Source organism: Sorex fumeus, unplaced genomic scaffold (genome assembly GCF_029834395.1).
Source record: "Sorex fumeus unplaced genomic scaffold, SorFum_2.1 ptg000130l, whole genome shotgun sequence".
Taxonomy (NCBI): domain Eukaryota; kingdom Metazoa; phylum Chordata; class Mammalia; order Eulipotyphla; family Soricidae; genus Sorex; species Sorex fumeus.
In genome coordinates this window covers 3745508-3768581 of record NW_026606187.1, presented here as the reverse complement: position 1 = coordinate 3768581, position 23074 = coordinate 3745508, and the positions used below count along the sequence as shown (strand labels likewise).

General features: G+C 43.5%; 1 protein-coding gene across 2 annotated transcripts in view; it reads left to right on the top strand.

Annotated features, from left to right (window-relative positions):
• The first annotated feature begins 269 nt into the window (after window positions 1-269).
• ACSM1 (acyl-CoA synthetase medium chain family member 1) overlaps window positions 270-23074 on the top strand; it is a 59932-nt gene continuing 37127 nt past the window's right edge. Inside the window, exons 1-2 of one of the 2 annotated variants that reach the window (XM_056138889.1) lie at window positions 270-381; window positions 19275-19513. In XM_056138889.1, coding sequence (XP_055994864.1) covers window positions 19322-19513 — 192 coding nt within the window. In that variant the 5' untranslated portion in view covers window positions 270-381; window positions 19275-19321. The remainder of the gene's footprint in view (window positions 382-19274; window positions 19514-23074) is intronic. The other variant, XM_056138890.1, reaches the window with a different exon arrangement.

Below are 23074 nucleotides of genomic sequence, written 5' to 3'. Positions count from 1 at the left end.
ACAGACATTCATTCTTGGTTATCTTCTGGTTGTCATTTAAACGAAAACATTGATGGTACAGGGTCAGGATTGTGGAGCAAATCAGATGCAAAGAATTACTGGAACTTGCTTATTTCCATTGCAAGTCACCCTACAGGACTTGGAGGTGACATTGGGTGAATTATTTTCTGTCTCTCTCCAGAAGCCTGTGGTTGATTTCTAAAAAGCTCCTCCTACTTCTGAATCATCTGATTCTCGCCAAGTTCTCAACTCCGCCTGTAGTCTGTATTCGGGAGCCAAACTCTGCTGTGTGCACAGTCCTGGACCTTTAAACTGAAAATGCAAAGTTCTGTCTTCTCTCACTAGTCAAGACCTAGATCAGCTGTTTTCTAAAATCAACAGGTAAGACAGAGGTGAATGATAGTTTCTTTGTGTATGTGTGTGTGTCTGTGTGTGTCTCTGTGTATGTGTGTTTGCTTGTGTGTATGTGTGTGTAAGAAAGAGAGAGAAAGAGAGAGAGAGAGATGGGGAGAGAGAGAGAGAAAGAGAGAGACAGAGAGAGACACACACAGAGAGAATGATGTATATGCCCAGGGCAATAAAGTACATGCAGAGCTCTGAAGTTAAAATCTAACAGTCCAATTTCAAGTTCTGGCAAGGTCCCCTCATGGATTGACCTTAGGCATTTAGCTATTTTGAACCACTTCTTTCTCCTGGCTCAAAAAATAGAGGAAAGGGCTCTTGAGTGAGAAAGATAAGTAAGAATACAGTTGTGATATAATTGTCATAAAGCTAGATCAGTGGTGGGTGCTTAGAAAGTAATCAAGATGGCTAGCCAGCTCTGAATCAGGCAGTTGTAGAGAAGAGTGTGAAAGAGATTCAGAGGTGAACACTTGAAAGAAAATTCTAGTCTGTAGAAGTTAGCTTGCATTATATAAAGGAACCGGCTTCAATTAGAAAAATTAATTTTAATATATGCCTGGGGGTTGCTTTCAGAATTTGCTGAGGGTTAAGATTACCTCAATGTTCCTAAATTATATACAGCGCTAACTAAATAATTTATACAGATTATTATTGCTAATTTTTACAGAAATCCAGATGGTAGGTTGTGTTTTCAAGTTGAGAGGTATAAACAATGAACAAACTACCCAGATTGTAGATATTGGACTCACTCCTCTAAGATTCCCCGATGAAAACAAGTTTATTTCCTCATAAAATAATGTTTTCAGCTCTGAAAGTTGTGGACTAAAATCTCTGTTGCAGGAAAAACCCAAGGTAGTGTGTATCGGGATTTAAGCCAAGTCTAGGACCTTCCAAAGCCACTGAGCTAAATTGATTTCAAAAGATTTTTATTTATTTATTTTTTTATTAGTGAAACACCATGAGGTACAGTTGTAGACTTACAAATTTTTGTGCTTGGGTTTCAATTATACAATGATCAAAAACCCATCCGTCCACCAGTGCCCACTTTCCACCACCAGGGGTCCCAGTAACCCTCCCACCCCCCATTCCCTCCATCCCACCCTGCCTCTTTTGTTCTCTCTCTCCTTTTGGGTGTTGTGGTTTGCAAAAGAGGCAATGGGTGGCAATCATGTTTTGTCTATAGTCTACTTTCAGCACGGGCTGGAGCGATAGCACAGCGGTAGGGCATTTGCCTTGCACGCAGCCAACATGGCCGACTCAAGTTCGATTCCTCCGCCCCTCTTGGAGAGCCTGGCAAGCTACCGAGAGTATCTCGCCCGCACAGCAGAGCCTGGCAAGCTCCCCGTGACGTATTCGATATGCCAGACACAGTAACAACAAAGTCTCCAATGGAGACGTTACTGGGCCCACTCGAGCAAATCGATGATCAACGGGAGGGCCTACTTTCAGCATGCTTCTCCGATCCTGGGAGGATCTTCTCAACAACCTTTATTTGGTGCTCCCTTCTCTATCTGAGCTCCCTTTCCCCCTAGCATGTGTAGCTGGCCTCCAAGCCATGGAGCAAACCTCCTGGTACTAATCTTGGCCACACTTGGGTGTTAGTCTCCTATTTTGTTATTTTATGTTCCCCAGATGAATGCAATCTTTCTGTGTCTATCCCTCTGAGTCATTTCGCTTAAGATGATACTTTTCATGTAGTGCCACTTGTGTGTAAATTTCATGACTTCATCTTTTCTAACCGCTACATAGTACTCCATTGTGTAAATGTACCAAAGTTTCTTTAACCAGTCATCTGTTCTCAGGCACTCAGGTTTTTTCCAGATTCTGGCTATTGTAAAGAGTGCTGCAATGAACAAACAAGTGCAGATGTCACTTCGACTATACTTTTTTGCCTCTCTGGGATATATTCCCAGGAGTGACATTGCTGGGTCAAATGGGAGCTCAATTTCTAATTTTTTGAGAATCGTCCATACTGTTTTCCAAAAGGGTTGGACCAGTTGGCATTCCCACCAGCAGTGAAGGAGGGTCCCTTTCTCGCCACATCCGCGCCAGCACCGGTTGCTTCAAAAGATATTTTAAATCACATCGAGCGGGCCCAGTAACATCAAACAACATCAAACAATTTTAATTTAAATCTATTTCATAGACTCTCTTATTTGTTATATATTTTTTATTACAGCTTGGTAAAGCAGTGTGCAAAAAAACAAAACAAAATCAAAGTGTTGGCAGGACTGATTATTCCAAGACCCAGTTTCTCGGCTTGGGGATGATTGTTCACGTGACTTGCCCCCTCTGCATGTTTGTATCTTATTTCCTTTTGATATAGAGACACAGTTCTACTGAAGGAGGACTTATCCAGTGATCTCATCCTAACTTCTTCAAAGATCCTCTCTCAGGGCCAGGCAGATGACTCAAGAGTTGGAGCACATGCTTTGCATGCTGGTACCCTAGATTCCATCACATAACTGTATGATTGACTATGCACTGCCAGAAGTGAACCCCAAACACCAAACCGGAACTAGCCCCTGAACACTGCCAGAGGTAAACAAAACAAAGTCAAAAGAGATGCTCTCTCCAAATGTAAGCACATTTTAAGGTGTGGAGAGTTTGGACATGAGTTTTTAAGGAGATGCAACTCAGCCCATAATTAGGAGTTAATTAATTTTCCTTCCTTTTGTTCTTTAGTCACTAAAGGATTGTTCACACTGTCCTTGATTATTTTAAGGATTATCCAGAGGAGCTGGAGTGAGAGCACAGCGGGTAGGTTGTTTGCCTTGCACGAGGATGACCCGGATTTGATTCCCAGCATCCCATATGATTCCCCAAGCACCGCCAGGAGTGATTCCTGAGTGCAAAGCCAGGAGTAACCCCTGTGCATTGCTGGGTATGACCCAGAAAGCAAAAAAAAAAAAAGGATTATCTAGAGGTTTTATATACATTTATATATATACACGTATGTTTATCTATATATGTATATATATCTCGCCCACACGGCAGAGCCTGGCAAGCTACCCGTGATGTGTTCGATATGCCAAACACAGTAACAACAACATCTCCAATGGAGACGTTATTGGGCCTGCTCGAGCAAATTGATGAACAACGGGAGGACAGTGACAGTGACAGTATATATATACATATGTGTGTTTATCTATATACACGCGCGTGTGTGTGTGTGTGTGTGTGTGTGTGTGTGTTTAAGAGCAGTGGAACCGGGAATTCTTGCTCGAAAGCAGTCCATGTCTGTGGACAAAGGTATGTGTTGGAGAAAGTAGCAGGAAAAACAAGTGTCTAAAACCAGTTGCAAAACTTGACTGCTCCAACTGGGGTCTTGGTCTAGATCTTCTTTAAGTGCCAATATTCATAGTAGCTACACAGGTTCAGCAAGCAGAGTGGCTGTGAGTGTGACACAAAGGGAATGGTAAATGCATGTCAAATTGGAGAGCATTTCTTAAACAAAGCAGTCAAATTTCAGCTCCAATCACTTGGTGCTGCTTGAAAGGCAGTTCAGATACCAAGAAACATTATAAGATTTCCATAAAAATCTTGGGGTTTGGTTTTGGTTTTTGGGCCACACTTGGTGGTGCTCCGGACTTACTCCTGGCTCTGTGCTCAGGGATTACTCCACATGTGTGCTGGAGATTGAACCCGGACTGGCCACTTGCATAGCAAATGCCCTGACCACTGTGCTATCACTCTGGCCCAATCCATAGAAATATTTTACTCCATTCTTTTAAATATCACTATATCTACTATATCACTGTCCTCCTATTGTTCATCGATTTGCTCAAGTGGGCACTAGTAACGTCTCCATTGTGAGACTTGTTACTGTTTTTGGCATATCGAATATGCCACAGGGAGCTTGCCAGGTTCTGCCATGCAGGCAGAATACTCTCTGTAGTTTGCTGGGCTCTCTGAGAGGGACGGACATTCAGCAATAGAAATAATAAAACCAAACCAGAAAAGAAGAGACCACAAGAAAAAGATGTGGGGTCCTGGGGGACAACAATATGCAGATGAATCGTGAGGAGTGATTCCAAGTGGTCAGATATGTGCACCTGAAATTCCTGAAGAGGAACAGAGAAAGTAGGGAACAGAAAATATATCTGGAAAAAAATAAGGGGCCATATTTCACACCACAGAGACTGGCCCACATCCAAAAGAACAAAAGCAACCGGTGCTGGCGCGGATGTGGCGAGAAAGGGACCCTCCTTCACTGCTGGTGGGAATGCCAACTGGTCCAACCCTTTTGGAAAACAGTATGGACAATTCTCAAAAAATTAGAAATTGAGCTCCCATTTGACCCAGCAATGTCACTCCTGGGAATATATCCCAGAGAGGCAAAAAAGTATAGTCGAAGTGACATCTGCACTTGTTTGTTCATTGCAGCACTCTTTATAATAGCCAGAATCTGGAAAAAACCTGAGTGCCTGAGAACAGATGACTGGTTAAAGAAACTTTGGTACATTTACACAATGGAGTACTATGTAGCTGTTAGAAAAGATGAAGTCATGAAATTTACACACAAGTGGTACTGATGTTGGTGGGCCCCACGGGTGACTTATGTGAAGTGGGGAGGAGAAAGACAATCACTTTCTCCCCACCCGCCTCTGCCACCCGGGACCCTGGGTGGGCTAGGACTGGTAAATTCTGCAGTGAGCACCTGCTCGGCACGGGCCTAAGCCCCGCCAGCCCCACAAGGTGGCCGTCAAGCCACACCTGAAGTCCGCTTGATCTTCTCGGCATGGGAGTTAATCCCCACCACCCGATTGCTCGGGGAGCCACGGACTCAAGTTGGGGCGAGAATTTGCTCTTCGCAGGAAAGGAGGGACCAGTCCCAAGCCTCACCCAAGGTTTCTGGGGTTCTTGTCTCGCTTGCAGAAAAGAATTTCAGGAGTAGACGAGCAGTGAAGTAACAGGTTTTATTTGGAGGCTTTTGGAGAGGGAGAGAAAGGGATAAGCAGATAAGCGGGGGAGAGAGAGAGAGAGAAGGTAACGCGTCCAGAGGGAACACGGGCTTCTCTGAGGGTGGAGAGAGCGCCAAGTGGGCTCTCGAGCTGGTTCTTATAGATCCTTCCGACTCAGAATGTTCTGGAATCTCCTTGGGGCTGGGTCGCTGGGGTTAACTGGATTGAAAGGGGGTTTTCGGAAAGGAGGAATTTCATGGGGAGGAGGCCCATATCTTCAGGGTGTGGGGATGGTCTTATCAAGTCTTTATTCTCTGTCTCCACAGGGTGGGTCGGTCCTAGAATTCTTCTTCTATGAGACTTTGTTTCATTGCAGAGAGCCTTTCCCTATCTACCTGCCTACATCAAATCCCCCCTAGAGATTTCACCACCTTAAATCTTTAAGGGAAAATGGTAGAAGGTCCATCTTCTGGAGCTGCTTCATGCTGACAATGGGGCGCTGGCCCTGCCCACACAAGGGGTGAAATCTCATACTATCTCAGCTTTTAGTGGCCCTCAGCAATGAATTGGTTGGGTTCCTGAAGTTATCTGAAAGAAAAAATCAGTTTGATTAGATTGAGGGATATCACTTTGAAATGGTTAGACCCTGGGAGGACCCTCTGACCCAGTAAGGACAGAGTTGTTTGCTGTCTTAAAAAACAAGAGTTAAAGCAACATAAACCAAAGCAACATAATGCCATACCCATATCTATCATTAAAATAATGGAAAGGAATAACTCTACCCACAGGTTTGGCTGATAGAAAAATGACTTCCTGTGTCCAGATTTTTCTACTGGACACAGAAACACCAAGCCATTCTCTGGCTTTCTCAGTGCAGATTGGAAAAGCTTCTGCCCATACGCTGAAGCTATCAATAAGAACCAACAGATATTTATACCTTGAACATATGAGCATTTGATCATTTGCATAAGGTCAAGCTGATGATCATCCTCTAAGTTCCTTGATGCTGAACAGGTGTTAGAAGAGGGGGCTCAGGATTTCCTCTAGGTTCATTAATGGCACAGAAAGCACAGTTCTGAATTACTTCTACCTTACTTGCTGTTCAGTCCCTTCCCATGGAAGATGGTTCTCACTAGTGTTAAAACATAACCCTTTAATAATATTCCATTGCATTGGTCCAGGAGTTAGTAACTTTCCTTGTTGGTAGATCATCCATCAGCTTCCTTTTGGAAACCTCCAATGTCCATTGTTCCTCTTTTGCAGAGCATTCTGGCTTAGAGGAAATATTTTCTGGTGTCCTTGTTCTCTCCAAATAACTGTTCACAGAAAATGAGATGCAATACAGAAAGTATAGAAAGAAAATTCACAGTATTTTAGAACGAGCTATTAATCCATTCTAACTTAACCAGTTTAGATGCCCTTTCTTGACACTTTGGCCAATTCACAAACTGGGGGAAAGCAATTCTGCACTTTGAGATGAGCTTCATCCTAGTAAAGCTCTGGCTTCAAATGCTCTGATCAGACTAGTGACAGAATGTATAACATTGAGTTCCTTTATAGATTAGGCTGTTTTCCTACAGAGAGTAACCAGGTTTTATCGAAATTTCCCAAAGAGGGGTACCTTTTAGATCAAGATTAAACACATTTATTCAATCACCTCTGTAGAATTAGAATCTGATTCTTACAAAAAGCAAGTTACAGAAACATGGTTTTCTCTCCACCTTCATTTTAAAACTTTGCAAGATAGTTAAACAAACCTGGCTTGTTCTTTTGCATAAACACAGTAAGATTAGAGAACTCTCCATTTGGGATACCCCATTATTTACTGAGAAATTCTGGGGATCGGCTAAAGACAGGAGACACACCAAAAGTGGCATTAATCTTATCTGGCACGTCAGGGTTACCCAGGCCTGGCCAGAAGATGTCCCGCAATGAACTGTATTGATGGCCTCGAGCCTTCGGACCTCATTTTCCACAGAGATGTCCTGGCAGAAAGGAATCCATCCCATCCCTTCTTCAGGGGTGGGAGAAATCCTGGTTTCCAGGTTTTTCCTTGACGCTGAGAGTAGGCCCAGACTGAGATAGTCATTGCAGAGTCCTGGATTCCTCATTCTCCATAGCAGTGATGATTTCCGGTCTTTCCTTGAGCTGGCCTGCCTGTAGGGTCGCCCTGAGGTTTGTAGGGTACTTGAAACAGTACCCGTTAAATCCCTGCTCCTGTCATTTAGACAGATCCCCTGACTGTTCCCTGGAAGAGGGCTTTGGGGTCCCATAGTTGGTTTTTCCTGTCTGCATGAGGGGTAGACCCTATTACAGAGAGGAAAGACTTATCTGGATTTATGCAAACCAACATAGTGCCATGAAACATCAAAAAACATACTGAAGGTACAAAAGAAGAGAAAAGCAAGCATTTCACTTTACTCACAGAGATGTAATACACCCATTTGCTGTGGGTCCTAGTCAGAGAAGCTAAAATCTGTAGACATAAAGCATACCGTTTAACATGTTTTTCAATCCCACATGGAAAAACTTTAACTTCCCATTAATAAGAGCACTGTACCAGGAGTCCAGTGTACAGTTTAACATGTCTAATTCATTTAACCCCATGTCAAAAACCCTTGATGTCCTGCAACTTTTGAAAAATTCAATTATCTTAAGAGCACTATAACAGGAGTCCAGATAATCCGTCCAGTATCTTTCCCATAGATCTTACAAAAAGGTACTAGAACAATTCTGCATGTGATTTAAAGAGTTTCTTACAACAAAACAATTTGATCAGTTCCTTTTCTTTAAAACAACCTCAAACCTTCTACACATTCCTTTACATACATTCTGTAACTTTCATTCATTTAAAAATCAACTTCACTTTAACAGAATTCCTTTCCTTTTTTTTCCACGGACGATATCTCCATCCATTATCTTTCTGATTTAAGACACACGTCTATATTCCCAAGAGTCATCCCACAACTGACTATCTCCCGAGTTTGGAACACTAGTTACCAATCATCTCATTTAACATGACAAAACTACTCTGCAGTTCCATTTCAAAAGCATTATATCAGTTCTGTAGTTATGGAAAAAGGCTTTAGAGATGCTCACAACTAAAGTTCTTACAACATACATTCACTGGGCACAAGTTCACTTCACATTAGAAATTAACCAAGAGACATCTTAGAATTTTGATTTCTAGGAAAACATAAATACAAAAGATTAAGCACTCAGATTACCATAGAACAGAAAGCATTTCACACTTGTGTACAAAGTTCTCTGAAGGTCAGACTAGGTTGATACCTGGAGACAAAACTTGGCATGAAATAAAGTTATCATAATAATAGCATGCATTTTCACATACAGGATAGGCTGATTAATAGTCAGTAAAAGTTCCCACATTTTCATGAGATTCTCCATTCTTATCTCAAACTTTATACCAAGGCACAATGCTATAGCTTAACACTATCAAGATGACATCTGAGATCACTTATAATTCTTTGCTAAGTACCTCTAGAAATTTTAGTTACCAAAAGTCTCAGAGATCAAATAAAAACCACTGGTAGGATAAGTTTTGCAATCAACTTTATAACTCTAGAAACTCATGTTTTAAAATAAACATGAACCTATTTTTATGTACCACATTATTTCAACTCACAAGATTTTCTAGGTCAAATATTCTAATCCAATGTAGATACAAATATGTGCATTGATATAACGGCATAAAACCCTTGAACCACCAATTAATATAAAACATGATAAAACCCTCTTTGGCTTAATTTCAATAGTTCTTGTCCCTTAGTTATTTAAATCATAAGCTTTCTACACCAGATACTTTTACCAATTCCACAAGAATACAAACATGTTTTCAGACACAGAAAAAACCCTTTGGTTTTTTCAAACTTTGATATTAGCATAAGAAAAAGCACTTGGACTGTCAATGTTTATGGAAACATAAGAAAACTATTTATGAATATGAGGAAACTTTATTTTAGTGGTTTATGTACCCCTGTTGTTTGTAAAATAGCTAAATTCCTCATTACAATTGGCTGAGGCTTGTAAGATAAAGCCTTGCATTCTCTGAACTTTATTTCACTTTGGTTTCAGGTTCTAGTTCCACAGCTCTCTCTTCTAGATAGTACAGATTCTTAAGTTCAAAAGGATTTCAACTGTTACTAATCATTAACGTTCTTCTAATAAGAAATCTAGATTGAGAATTCTGCTTTCTTCTGATAAGAAATCTTCCTTTAAACCTTGTCTAACAAGTTCCAAAAACAACTGCATTCCTTAAATCACTGAGTTGCATATCACTGACTTTTCTAGAATTTCTACTTCTGATTTCAACCTGGTTCCAGCACGCGAGTGTTCCAGACAGACAGACATACAGACAGACAGACAATGAACTGACTAAAGACCACCACACATACATGTGCACACATCTGCAGTTGACCGATCTGACCCTTCAAAAATGGCAGGGAGAAAACTGATGGACTGAGAAAGGAAGAAGCAGTACCCAGGCAAAGATGCCCTGTCGGCCGATTGGGTACACTGCTCCCCGTTTCCCAGCCTGACCAGCCAGTCTCCTGTTTGTTAAAAATGGGTCAAGAAAGCGCTTTTGTCGATTCCTCCGCCCCTCTCGGAGAGCCCGGCAAGCTACCGAGAGTATTCGATATGCCAGACACAGTAACAACAAAGTCTCCAATGGAGACGTTACTGGGCCCGCTCAGCAAATCGACGATCAACGGGAGGGCCTTACTTGTTGATATAAGCCGGCAAAATAAACTATGACAAAGTTGTTACCATATTTTGGCCAAGGCTAGTTCTGAGGCAGGGAGCTAGTATCATGATCTTGCATTTTTCCTGCCTCCTCTGCTTTGATAATCCTACTTTTTTGTTACCTGCAAAGATCTGACTGCAAAATGATCTGGTAATGCAAACTGCCATTTACTGTATATCCTTCCCAATATTCTAACTTATACTCAGACCACGTGGTGTTACAGAGGTCAACAAGATATTCCTTATTTAAACTACCTACTTGGAAGCTCTTCCGGTGTTTTAAGGAGCAATCCAAAGGAGAATATTTAGGTACTGATGTAGAATTTCCCATATTTCCTAATTGCAAGCAATAATCTATGAAAAAGATGGTTCCTTGGCAAAACTTTTCTTCAGGTCTATCCAAGGGGACTCGAACCCCTTTACTCTGGCCTCTCCCAAGGGGACTCTAACCCCCCGTAAATTGGCCTTCGGCTTCTCCCAAGGGGACTCTAAACCCTCGTGGATAGGCCCTTGGCTTCTCCCAAGGGGACTCTAACCCCTCCTGGATAGGCCTTTGGCTTCTCCCAAGGGGACTCTAACCCCTCGTGGATAGGCCTTCACTAAGAGGCTCATTGGATTTGGACCGTCTCCACCAATGGCCTCTGCTTCCACCGCAGGCGTCCCTGGGCGGGCCTGGCATCGGGCAGACCCACAGCTGTGTGCCCGAGCCTAACCTAGTGCTGTGGTCTTAAAACTCTGCTCCTTGAAAAAGTTCTGCCTTTTTTCAGCTTGTTACATCTTCCCTGCTTCCTGCTAGTTCGCTGCTTTTCTCAGGCTTCTTACCTGCCTTTTACCCTTTTTTTTTCTTTCTGCCTTACCTCTGGACTGCCTTTATTAGCATTTCAAATGACCTCTAGCTGATTTTCTAGTTAGGCTGGGGAAAAGGATTTTCTAGTTAGACTGGGGAGATTTTCTGTCTGGAAATTGATCTGCTTTAGTTTCCCAGAATCTTCACACTATTGGGCTTTCCTCCCATTCCTCCCATAGTGGACGATGACCCAAGACAAACAAAGGAGGGGTGCCTCTTTGCAGAGACCATCAGGTGCTCATGCACACACACATTCACACAGAGGTTATCACATTCCTCCCCCTTCCCCCCACTACAGATTTCCAAGGGAGCATACCTCCACAGCAGATTTTCCACAGATTACCTCCTTCCTTGTGGATTTCTTCACTGCATCTATCCCTTCGTGGTTGTCATCTGATGTCGGTGGGCCCCACGGGTGACTTATGTGAAGTGGGGAGGAGAAAGACAATCACTTTCTCCCCACCCGCCTCTGCCACCCGGGACCCTGGGTGGGCTAGGACTGGTAAAGTCTGCAGTGAGCACCTGCTCGGCATGGGCCTAAGCCCTGCCAGCCCCACAAGGTGGCCGTCAAGCCACACCTGAAGTCCGCTTGATCTTCTCGGCATGGGAGTTAATCCCCACCACCCGATTGCTCGGAGAGCCACAGACTCAAGTTGGGGCGAGAATTTGCTCTTCGCAGGAAAGGAGGGACCAGTCCCAAGCCTTACCCGAGGTTTCTGGGGTTCTTGTCTCGCTCGCAGAAAAGAATTTCAGGAGTAGACGAGCAGTGAAGTAACAGGTTTTATTTGGAGGCTTTTGGAGAGGGAGAGAAAGGGATAAGCAGATAAGTGGAGGAATGAAGAGTAAGAGAGAGAGAGAGAGTAACGCGTCCAGAGGGAATGCGGGCTTCTCTGAGGGTGGAGAGAGCGCCAAGTGGGCTCTCGAGCTGGTTCTTATAGATCCTTCCGACTCAGAATGTTCTGGAATCTCCTTGGGGCTGGGTCGCTGGGGTTAACTGGATTGAAAGGGGGTTTTCGGAAAGGAGGAATTTCATGGGGAGGAGGCCCATATCTTCAGGGTGTGGGGATGGTCTTATCAAGTCTTTATTCTCTGTCTCCACAGGATGGGTCGGTCCTAGAATTCTTCTTCTATGAGACTTTGTTTCATTGCAGAGAGCCTTTCCCTATCTACCTGCCTACATCAGTACTACATGGAAAGTATCATGTTAAGCGAAATGAGTCAGAAAGAGAGGGATAGACACAGAAAGATTGCATTCATCTGGGGAACATACAGTAACAAAATGGGAGACTAACACCCAAGTGTGGCCGAGATTACTACCAGGAGGTTTGCTCCATGGCTTGGAGGCCAGCCACACATGCTAGAGGAAAGAGGAGCTCAGATAGAGAAGGGAGCACCAAATAAAGGGTGTTGGGAGGATCCTCCCAGGATGGGAGAAGCATGCTGAAAGTAGACTATAGACCAAACATGATTGCCACTCAATGCCTCTCTTGCAAACCACAGCACCCAAAAGGAGAGAGAGAACAAAAGAGAATGCTCTGCCACAGAGGCAGGGTGGGATGGGGGGAATGGGGGGTGGGAGGGATGCTGGGACCCGTGGTGGTGGAGGATGGGCGCTGGTGGAGGAATGGGTTTTTGATCATTGTATAATTGAAACCCAAGCACAAAAATTTGTAAGTCTATAACTGTACCTCATGGTGTTTCACTAATAAAAAAACAATAAGGGGGCATATTATTTATTCCATACTGATGAATACCACAAACCCAGGAGGCCAGAGCTACAGTACAGAAGGTAGGGCATTTGCCTTGTACATGGCCAATCTGGGTTCGATCCTTGGAACCCCAGGAGTGATCCCTGAGCATATTGAGCACTTTTCTTTGTAGCCCCCAAACAAACAAACCCAAAATGTAGCCAAGAAATTCAATAAACAGCAAAGACACATTATGTAAATCACAGCAAAGAATACCATACAGATTTTTGAAAAGTCATAAAGAGAAAATATTAAAAGCAGCCAGAGAAAAAATGATATATTACAAAGAGTAGGATGACAGTGGACTTTTAAATAAAATCTTCCAAATTTTAAATCATGAAAATTCTAACGTTCTCCCTTCACGTCTGAAAGCCAAAGGAAATATATCTGACTGTCAGGTATAGGATAGCTTATATAGTAGGAACTTTCTTAACTGCATGTGCTCTGATAAGACAAAGAAATGGTTCTGTACATTGACAGTGCTAAAAGGAGACATACTTTAGTATTGAGACCCAGGGCTCAAAATGATAAGTAAACTTTTAAATTGAGCTATTCATATAACCCTGTTGACAAAAATTGTGCATCTTATCCTATGCCTGCTCTATAAAATGGGGGTCTGGCAAGGGTGGGAACAACATTCAAATTAATTGGGTGAATTAATTAATTTGACTCTTAATTTCACTCTAATTAAACTAATTACAACTTTCAACTTCCTGGAAAAATATTGAGTGTAAAAAACTCCCAGGGCAGTCAGGGGTGGCCCCAAAGGCTCTTCCCCTGGCGGCTCAGGTTCTGGGCAGCCCAGGGCCGCTCCCCAAGCCGGGGCATCCCGGGACATGGGGCAGACAGTGGATGAAACGAGGGCCAAGTCGGTTAATTGATCAGATGCCGTTTATTCCATTCTCCCCACGCACCTGCCCCAGTCTCCCTGAGCCTCCCATTCTAGTCTCTCACTGCCTCTCATTCCCATCTCCTCCTGTCTCTCCCGCACATCTCTCCGCTCCATCTCACAGCTTAGGCTCTCTCTCCACGTGCCTGCTCCTGTATTCTTCTTTTACATTCTTCTCTCTCTGTCCTCCTTGCTATTCTCTCCACGGTCCATCATACTTCCCTGCTCTCTCTCTCTCTCTCTCTTTCCTTCTTTCCCAAGCCTTAATCTGGAACCCCTCTTTTCTGGCTCTGGCTCCGGATCTTGATCTGATCTTCACCCACCAGTCCACTCTTACAGTCTCATTAAGTCCCCAAACCAAGAGGGGCTGGGCTTACATATAGGTGTGGTCACAATCAATAGGGGTAAAGTTCTTTCCCTCAGGGAGAGATTCTCTTTCAGCAGGACCACCCACCCAAGGGCAGAATCCCATGGGTGTGTTTCTCCTCTCCTTGTCCGACAAACATATAAAGGTAAAGGTAAAGGCCCTCCCGTTGATCGTCGATTTGCTCGAGCGGGCCCAGTAACGTCTCCATTGGAGACTTTGTTGTTACTGTGTCTGGCATATCGAATACTCTCGGTAGCTTGCCGGGCTCTCCGAGAGGGGTGGAGGAATCGAACTCGGGTCGGCCGTGTTGGCCGCTTGTAAGGCAAATGCCCTACCCGCTGTGCTATCGCTCCAGCCCCGTGACAAACATATAAGTATTCATAATACCAATCATTTTGTACTAAGACAGTAAGAGATGCATTAAGCTTATAGAATTGCTTTCCTGGGGTCATCTCAATCTCAGACTACAGTGCTCAGGCCAGATTAGTCTTTTCTATCCCTAGCAGGGTCCTAGTCTCATTGTTATTTTTGGATCATGACAGTATTTGTCATGATCAAGCTCTTATAGTTAAAAATTGTGGCACCTTTGGCCAGGCCCATCTTGATGCCAGGGCACATAACTTACTGCTTGCTTACTGCTTGCCCTGGTTCCATCCAGTCCCTCATCAGGACCCTGGTTTTGGGAGGCTAGGAAGTGAGGGCAACTGAGGCTTACATTGAGAAAGCAGATGCCCGGGAATGAATAATATTCGAAGCCAATTAAATCCCAAGTTACAAAAGCATAATATTAATTATCTTCTTGTGTCTATACAAAAGGACATTGCTTTAAAGTAAACTATTCAAAAGATATAAGGAGAGGAGAAAGGCAATATTAACTTACAATAAGTTCAGTGTCCTAGAAAGATCTGACCTTACAAATTAACAGAAACTGATTAGGGGAATAAGATGATTAACTGTTTGGGGACGAGAGCATAGAGAAGTGGTTACAGATAAAGAAAAGAACGGGAGTGATTCGGGAGCACTTTGATGGGTGTGACCTGATAAACTTCAGCTCCTTGTAGCAAGGGAGAGAGGACAAAGTAATGTTATCCTACAATTGAGTAAAGCTTTTTTAATTTTTAAATGTTTTTAATATTTTTCCCACTTTAACACTGTGGTTTACAAAGTTGTTCATGAGGATTTGTTACAGCAATTCAGTATTCAAACAATAATCCCACCAACACCACCAAAAGTAAAAAAAAAGAGGATAAAGAATCTAAATAAACAAAAATAAGCACATCCCAAGACATATTAAAGCATAAAAAATGATAACAGCAGAAGACTACATGCAGTCTTGAATCCAGGAAAAAAAAAAAAAACAAAGTACAACTAATGAAACCCCAGAAAAGTATCTGTGAGGTTTTCTAAAGTTGTAAAGGATGAAATGAAACAGCAGATTTAAGCAAGAATACCACCCCCACACCCCAAGATTTCCATCTGTAATAGAAGAAAGGTAAAACATTTTACATATAATTAAAACAATTCAGTATCACCAAATTGGCCTTGAAAGAAAGAAAATCTTTTTTTTTTTTGCTTTTTGGGTCGCACCCGGTAATGCACAGGGGTTATTCCTGGCTCATGCACTCAGGAATTACTCCTGGTGGTGCTCAGGGGACCATATGGAATGCTGGGAATCAAACCCGGGTCTGCTGCGTGCAAGGCAAACTCCCTACCTGCTGTGTTATGGCTCCAGCACCGAAAGAAAATCTTATAAAAGTGCATTCACTTAAAAGTACTAATAGATCACAGTTATATAGCATGGGGTTGGGAGTTGGGGAAGAGAAGAGATAAAATCCTGTCCCATTGAAAGGGAACTTAGTTCAATATACTCAATAGACTGCAGAACCGAGATACTTTAGAACAAAATCTCTGGAAGACAAATACAATAAACTAGAGAGGAAAATCAAAATACTAAATGATGCCTGCCAGAGAGGCAGGCTGGGGTGGGGGTTGGTTTTGGGAGTGTGGAAGGGAACCTGGGGACACTGGTGCTGGGAAATGACGCTGGTGGAGGGATGGGTGTTGGACCATTATATGACTGAAACCCAATCATGAACAGCTTTGTAATGCTCTATCTCATGATGATTCAATAAAAATAAATATCAATATTAAAAATATATTTAAAATGTTAAGTTGTAAGAGAAGAAAATATGTAGAAGACAAAAAGAAAATAATGACAAACCGAGATAACTGAAAGCCAATAGCTAAATTGCACTGTACTTATTATTGTTAATATGATTTTTGGGGGGTATGGTGCTGCCAGCAGGTCAGTTTGTACTTGTGAGGCGAGTGCATCAGCAGCCTGATGGCACCATCAGGCTTTCAGACACCCCAAAATTGCCGCTGTGCCTTTGGCCAGACCCCAAAAACTTGGGGGTAAAGTTTATCAAGAAAGTATATAGCCAAAAGTTCGGTATGTGGGAGACACACCCACAAACCACCTCGAGCTCAGCTATATAATTGGAGGCAAGGCCTCTCTGGTTCCTGATAGAACTGCTTAACAGCCATAATCCCAGAGACTCAGAAACGAATCTCGGAACCCAAGGCTTTTGGCAGAAATGAGTACTGTTCCTGCAGTAGGTTACTGGCACTGGGCCACTCCAGGTGGGAATAGGTTTTGCGCCTTGACCTGTTTCCCCTGGCGGCCTGGTGACCACCATCCTCCAGAGGCCAATGGACAGTCAGGTTTGGGCCTGCAGTGATGAGACAAGTGGGGCCTCACCAGATGGGGGTGGAACCAGCCCTTTCCTCCCCATCCCAGTGAGACCCCAAGTCGCCGACTACAAATGGCTTCTCTGGCTCCTGATCAAGCTAATTAATGGCCATGATCCCAGAGACTCAGAAACAAATCTTGAAACCCAGCGGCTTTTGGCAGAAATGCATCTGGACCGCATACAAGGTAGCCGCTGCCTCACAGCTTCTTGGAAAACCAGGTATGAGCCAGTGGTGACGAGGCAACTGCAGTCTCATGGGAAGGGGGGCAGTACTGGCTCATCCTTCACGCCCTATTGAGGTCACGAGTTGCCCCCCACGAGCAGCTCTCCGGCACAGCCATAACACCAGATGCACAGAAACTAATCTTGTAATTATCTGGCTCCTTGCAGAAATCCAAAATCATGAGGCTGCTATTGTGGCCACGTGAGATTATATGATTCTCATAACCAGCTATAGAAAACAAAGTATTTCACAATGCCTTTTCAGCAATTCTGATTGTTGGGGGGGGGGGAGAATTCTAAACAATAATGGTGCATCTTTTGTCGAAATAATGAATGTAATCAATGTAGAGAATAGTTAAGTGGAAATCATCTGACTCACAAGCATTGGGAGGGGTAGGAAGGGGGATATATTGAGGTTCTTAGTGGTGAAAAGTTAGTACTGGTGAAGGGAGAGGTGTTTGATCATTGGGGGATATATTGGGGTTCTTGGTGGTGAAAAGTTAGTACTGGTGAAGGGAGAGATTGTGTGACCGAGACTTAAACCTGAACGCTTAGTAACTTTTCCCACAGTGATTCAATAAATAAATATAAGAAGGAAAAAAATATGATTTGGGGACTCTGCACCAGGCTGTTTTCACTCGGGGCACCCCAGAAGGGAGCGGGTGGGAGCCTTCCCCGTCCTCCTCGCCCCAAGGGACCCAGCTCTAGCAGCCGACCTCCACTACCCAACTGCCGCCCCGCTCCAGTCACTTTCCACACACTCGGGCCGAGCTTCACATATGAGTGAACATATTCCTGGACCGCTCGGCCACTATTTTGGCTGCGCGACACATCATAAGACACTCCTCACCCATTTTCCATAATTACCACACCATACATGATAGATGAATATATATGCCTCTCAGAGAGCCCAGCAAGCTACTGAGAGTATCCCGCCCGCATGGCAGAGCCTGAAAAGCTAGCTGTGGTGTATTCCATATGCCAAAAACTGTAATAATAATGGGTCTCATTCCCCTGACCTTGAAAGAGCCTTCAATACATGGGGAAAGACTAGTAAGGAGAGGCTGCTAAAAATCTCAGGGTTGGGATGAATGAATATGTTACTGGCACCTGCTCAAGTAAATCAAAGAATAGGATGACAGTGATACAATGATACAGTGATGATTTTGGGGCCACACCTGGTAGTATTTGGGGCTACTTCTGGTTCATTGCTCAGGGGTAGCTCCTGACAGTGTTCAGGGAACAACACAGTTCTGGAGATTGAATATAGATTCAATCTCAGGCACACAAAGCCTGAGTGTCTGCTATTGAACTATCTCTCTGGAGCCTTATGAATTTTTTATGTGTGGTGATAGGTATTAAACCCAGGGCCTCACACAGGTAATGCAAGTGCTCTACCTCTGAACTATATTCCCACTCCTATACTGATATTTGAAAGCCAATAGCTAAATGGCAATATTTAACATTTAGCCAATAGCTAACTGCCTTAAATGTTAATGATCTATGAAAGAATGAAGGGGGAAGCCTCTATGCTTAGCTGCCTCTTGGAGAAACATGTTAATTTTTAAGAAAAATACACACAATAGAGGTCAGAAAATATTCCTGTAGGCAAATAACAACTTTGCAAAGAGTCCTGAGCACCACCACACCCAAAGACTGAAGCGACCCTTAGGATTCCATAAATGGGAAGAGCATTTTCAGAGTTTTCCTGAACCCCTGAGCAAAGTTGCATGGTGACCATGAAAACAAACCTATGGGAAATGATTGATCTGGACCAATCCACTTTATCAGAATTAATCTAAGAATATGACTTTTTTCATGAGAACATTGGGCTGAATGAGAAGATAGTTTTGCAGAATTGTGGAGGCATGAGAATAGAGCATTTGAAATGGTGAAATTCTACCATAATTGGAATAGCCATGTGGCTACATTCTGCATTTAAATCCCGGGGAAGGGAGTGAAATTGAAGAAAACCCCATGAGGATGATGTATGAACCTCATCTGAAAGATACCTTCATTCTCTATCATTTTCTGCCTGTACCTCCTCAGCTCGTAAAAGACATACTGACCTAAATCCAAACAATAGCTGAAAGAAAGCTGTTGATTTTGTCAGTTAACAAGACACATGACTGTGTCTTTTTTTCTTTTTGGGTCACACCCGGTGATGCATAGGGGTTACTCCTGGCTCGTGCACTCAGGAATTACTCCTGGCAGTGCTTGGATGACCATATGGGATGCTGGGGATTGAACCCGGGTAGGTCTCGTGCAAGGCAAATGCCCTACCTGCTGTGCTATCGCTCCAGCCCCCCATGGCTGTGTTTTGTGGAGGAAATTTGTGCTCTATGAACAACCCATTATTCCTTGTCCTCCCATATTAGGTGGTGACTTGGGAATTCTGTGCCTGCTTTCAGAGGACTAGTTCACCATGCAGTGGCTGATGAGATCCTGCATCATCCGGAGCATCCACAAGTCTTTCTATGGCTTCCATCCTGCCTCTCAGTGCCTGCGCTTGCAGTCATTATCTGGAATTGGAGCCCCAAGATGGGATGACAAGTATAGACCCAAGGAATTTAATTTTGCAAAGGATATGCTGGACTACTGGGCTCAGATGGAGAAGGTGAGGAGGGCTTTTTGACTGGGGTGAGAATAGAAGAGGCCTCACTAGTTTTATTTTGTATCTGAGCAGCAAAGAACCAAGAGAAGCTTCTGTCTCACTTTACCTGTTTAATGGGAAAATGCTGAGTCTGACCACTCCCGTGCCTTTTTGAAACTCAATGGTGTTATCTATGTAGATAAGATCACCTTATTTAAGGAACACAGTGGCAGGACCTGGGAGATAACTCCAGTGGTAGAGCATGTGACTAGCATGTTGGGTCTCGCACTTGATCCCCAACGCCATCAGGTTTGGCTCTCGTGATCCCAAGCACCACTACAGTAACCTCTTGAGCACTTCCAGGCTGAACCCACATATCTGGGTTGAGCACTGGAGCTGTGGTCCCTGAACACATCTAGTGCTGTAAGAAAATAAAAGAATGAAGATGGCAGGTGAGAGTTACTGGGTTATTTAGCATCATACACTATAACCAAGCGCAAGTTCTAATCACAAGGTCAGCATTTTAATGTCAGTATTTAAGCTTTATTTAGAAATTTTGAGGAAGGGGAAAGAGAGGGAGGGAAAGAGAGATAATAATAATGCACTCAAAAGAAGATGTGCTATATATACACAAAGGAATACTATGCAGCTAATAAGGAACAATTAAATCATGCAATTCACAATTTGTAACATGAAGGAAATGGGAAGATATCAAGTTAAGTGAAATGAGCCAGAATAAAAAGGACAAACACAGGATGGCATCACTTCTATGTGGTATTTAGAGTAACTGGATGAGGAGATACAATGGTTTCTTTTTATTTATTTTTTTATTAGTGAAACACCATGAGGTACAGTTGCAGACTTTCAAATTTTTGTGCTTGGATTTCAATTATACAATGATCAAATACCTATCCCTTCACCAGTGCCCACTTTCCACCACCATGGGTCCCAGTATCCCTCCCACCTCCCATCCCTCCATCCCACCCTGCTTTTGTGGCAGAGCATTCCCTTTTGTTCTCTCTCTCCTTTTGGGTGTTGTGGTTTGCAAGAGAGACATTGAGTGGCAATCATGTTTGGTCTATAGTCTACTTTCAGCATGCTTCTTCCATCCTGGGAGGATCCTCCCCACACCCTTTATTTGGTGCTCCCTTCTCTATCTGAGCTCCCTTTTCCCCTAGCATGTGTGGCTGGCCTCCAAGCCATGGAGCAAACCTCCTGGTACTAATCTCGGCCACACTTGGATATTAGTCTCCGATTTTGTTACTTTATGTTCCCCAGATGAAGCAATGGTTTAAATGAGGGACGCCTAGATCCCCCTTGGCCCCAGAAAACAGGGAGGAGAAGGGGGAAATTGAGTGAAGGGGAAGGAGATAAGAGATAGATGAGAATCAACAAGGGCATGGGTCAAGGGGATTCAGGTACATTGATGGTGTTAAGGGATGATAGAGTTAAATATCCAAACCACAGAGTCAACAATACTAAACCCACAGGACCCAAACTTTAATAACCAAACTTATAGGTGCCTGTCAAGATGGTAGAATGGGGCTGGGACTGGGGCATGAGGCAGGGGGTAGAGTTGGTAGCAGAGGGAATCTGGGAACCCTGGTGGAGGGATGTTTATAGGTGGTGGAATGGATGATGGAGCATAACTGTAAATAACTTTGTAACTCAAAGTGCTTTAATAACATAAAATTTAGGGAAATATTATTTTAAAAAAGAAAGAAACCCCATTGGAATAAAGAGAGAGAATGAGTGTGGGCTTCTCCAGAGTGGAAAGAGAGAGAGTACCAATACACATCCCAATGATAAATTATGAAAGTACACATCTCAAGGGGGGTATGCGGGCAACATGTGTTTGGGTACCATGTACCAAGGAAATATGTGCACCTGAGGTCAGACTTAACTCTTACCTTCAACTAACAGAATGTAAGTCTGGGGTTTGTCTCAACAAACTTGGGTTTTATTTCAGTCTACACACAGAGGGTGAGGAACAGACCACCTATTGCTAAGGTATGTCATCCATCTTCCTTTGAGGATGAATCCAACTGAAGTCTTTTCTGTTCAACTTCCTACTTTAGTGGCTTTAGAAAATATCCAAAGAAAGCCTGCCTCAGGTACTGGAGGAGAAGGTAGGTGGAATAGAGAAAGGACCACTATGACAAAATAGTTGGAAATGATCACTCTGGATAAGAACTGTGCGCTGAAAACAGGTAAAGGAACAAACATGATAATCTCTCAGTATCAGTATCTGTATTGCAAACCCCAAAAGGAGAGGAGGGGAGGGACAGATGGAGGGAGAGAGAGAGTGAGAGCGAGAGAGAGACAGACAGAGAGAGAGACAGAGACAGAGAGAAACAGAAACAGAAAGGGAGGGAGGGAGGGAGGGAGGGAGGGAGGGAGGGAGGAAGGAAGGGAGAAGGAAAGTGCCTGACAAAGAGACAGGCTGCGGGGTGGGTAGCAAGAGAGAAACTGGAGATTTTGGTGGTGGGAATTGTGTACTGGTTGAGGAATTGGTGTTGGAATATTCTATAACTGTGTAACTGAAACCTGACCATGAATGCTTTATGACTCTGTATCTCACGGTGATTCAGAAAACAAAAATTTTTTAAAGAGAATATATCCAAAAAATTTAGTACCTGTGGCTACATGTGACAATATTTAGGGAGCACAGGACTATCCAAAGACGTTCTTATAGTGTCACACTTTTTAGGGAATCAAACTCAGGGCTTTGTGTGTGCTCTACAGCTTGAGTTATCTCCTTGCCCCCACAAAAACCTATTTTGAACAAATTTAACTTCATGTATCTAACCTATATCTTTTTCTCTCCTCTCCACATTTTATTAAATTGATATCTCACATTACATCTTTGTATGTTACATGTTTATTAATATATATTTATAATTCTTTTAAATCTTTTTATTTTTAAATACAGTGAAAGAATAAAAAGTGGAGTTATGAACTGAAACTATTCCAAAATTTGTTTTTCACATGTCTATGTATTTATCTCTAGCAAATAAGTTTATATTTTTATAATTGGACCATTATGTAATGTCAAAGTAGGAATGAGATGTCATAATAAGATGTTGCGTGGCCACATTTGCTGGTTTTCGAGGATGCTCGACTCCAATTCGAGTAGGCTTGGAGATCTCGTCCCCGGAACCCACGTGGCTTTGTCCCTCTGCCGGTACCTTCAGGTGTGCAGAGAGTGGTCTCAGCATGGTGGTGGCTGGTCCTGGAGGTCTTTGGCTGCCGGGGGGGGGGGGGCCTGGCCAGGGCGGGGAGGAAAGCTCAACCCACTCCCCTCCAAGGGGCCCCAGCAAGGAATAGCCAGGCGTGGGGGCAGGAGACTGCGCTCTTCTCCTCCGGGAGCTGGTTTTTATAGTCTCAGAGTCTTGGCCACTGATGGGATTACATGGCGCCAGGGGGCCAGTTGGTGGGTGTGACCCCCGCCTACTGGAATTTGGAGGATCTGGGTGGAGGATGCTCAACTCCAATCCAAGTAGGCTTGGAGATCTCGGCCCCAGAACCCACGTGGCTTTGTCCCTCTGCCGGTACCTTCAGGTGTGCAGAGAGTGGTCTCAGCAT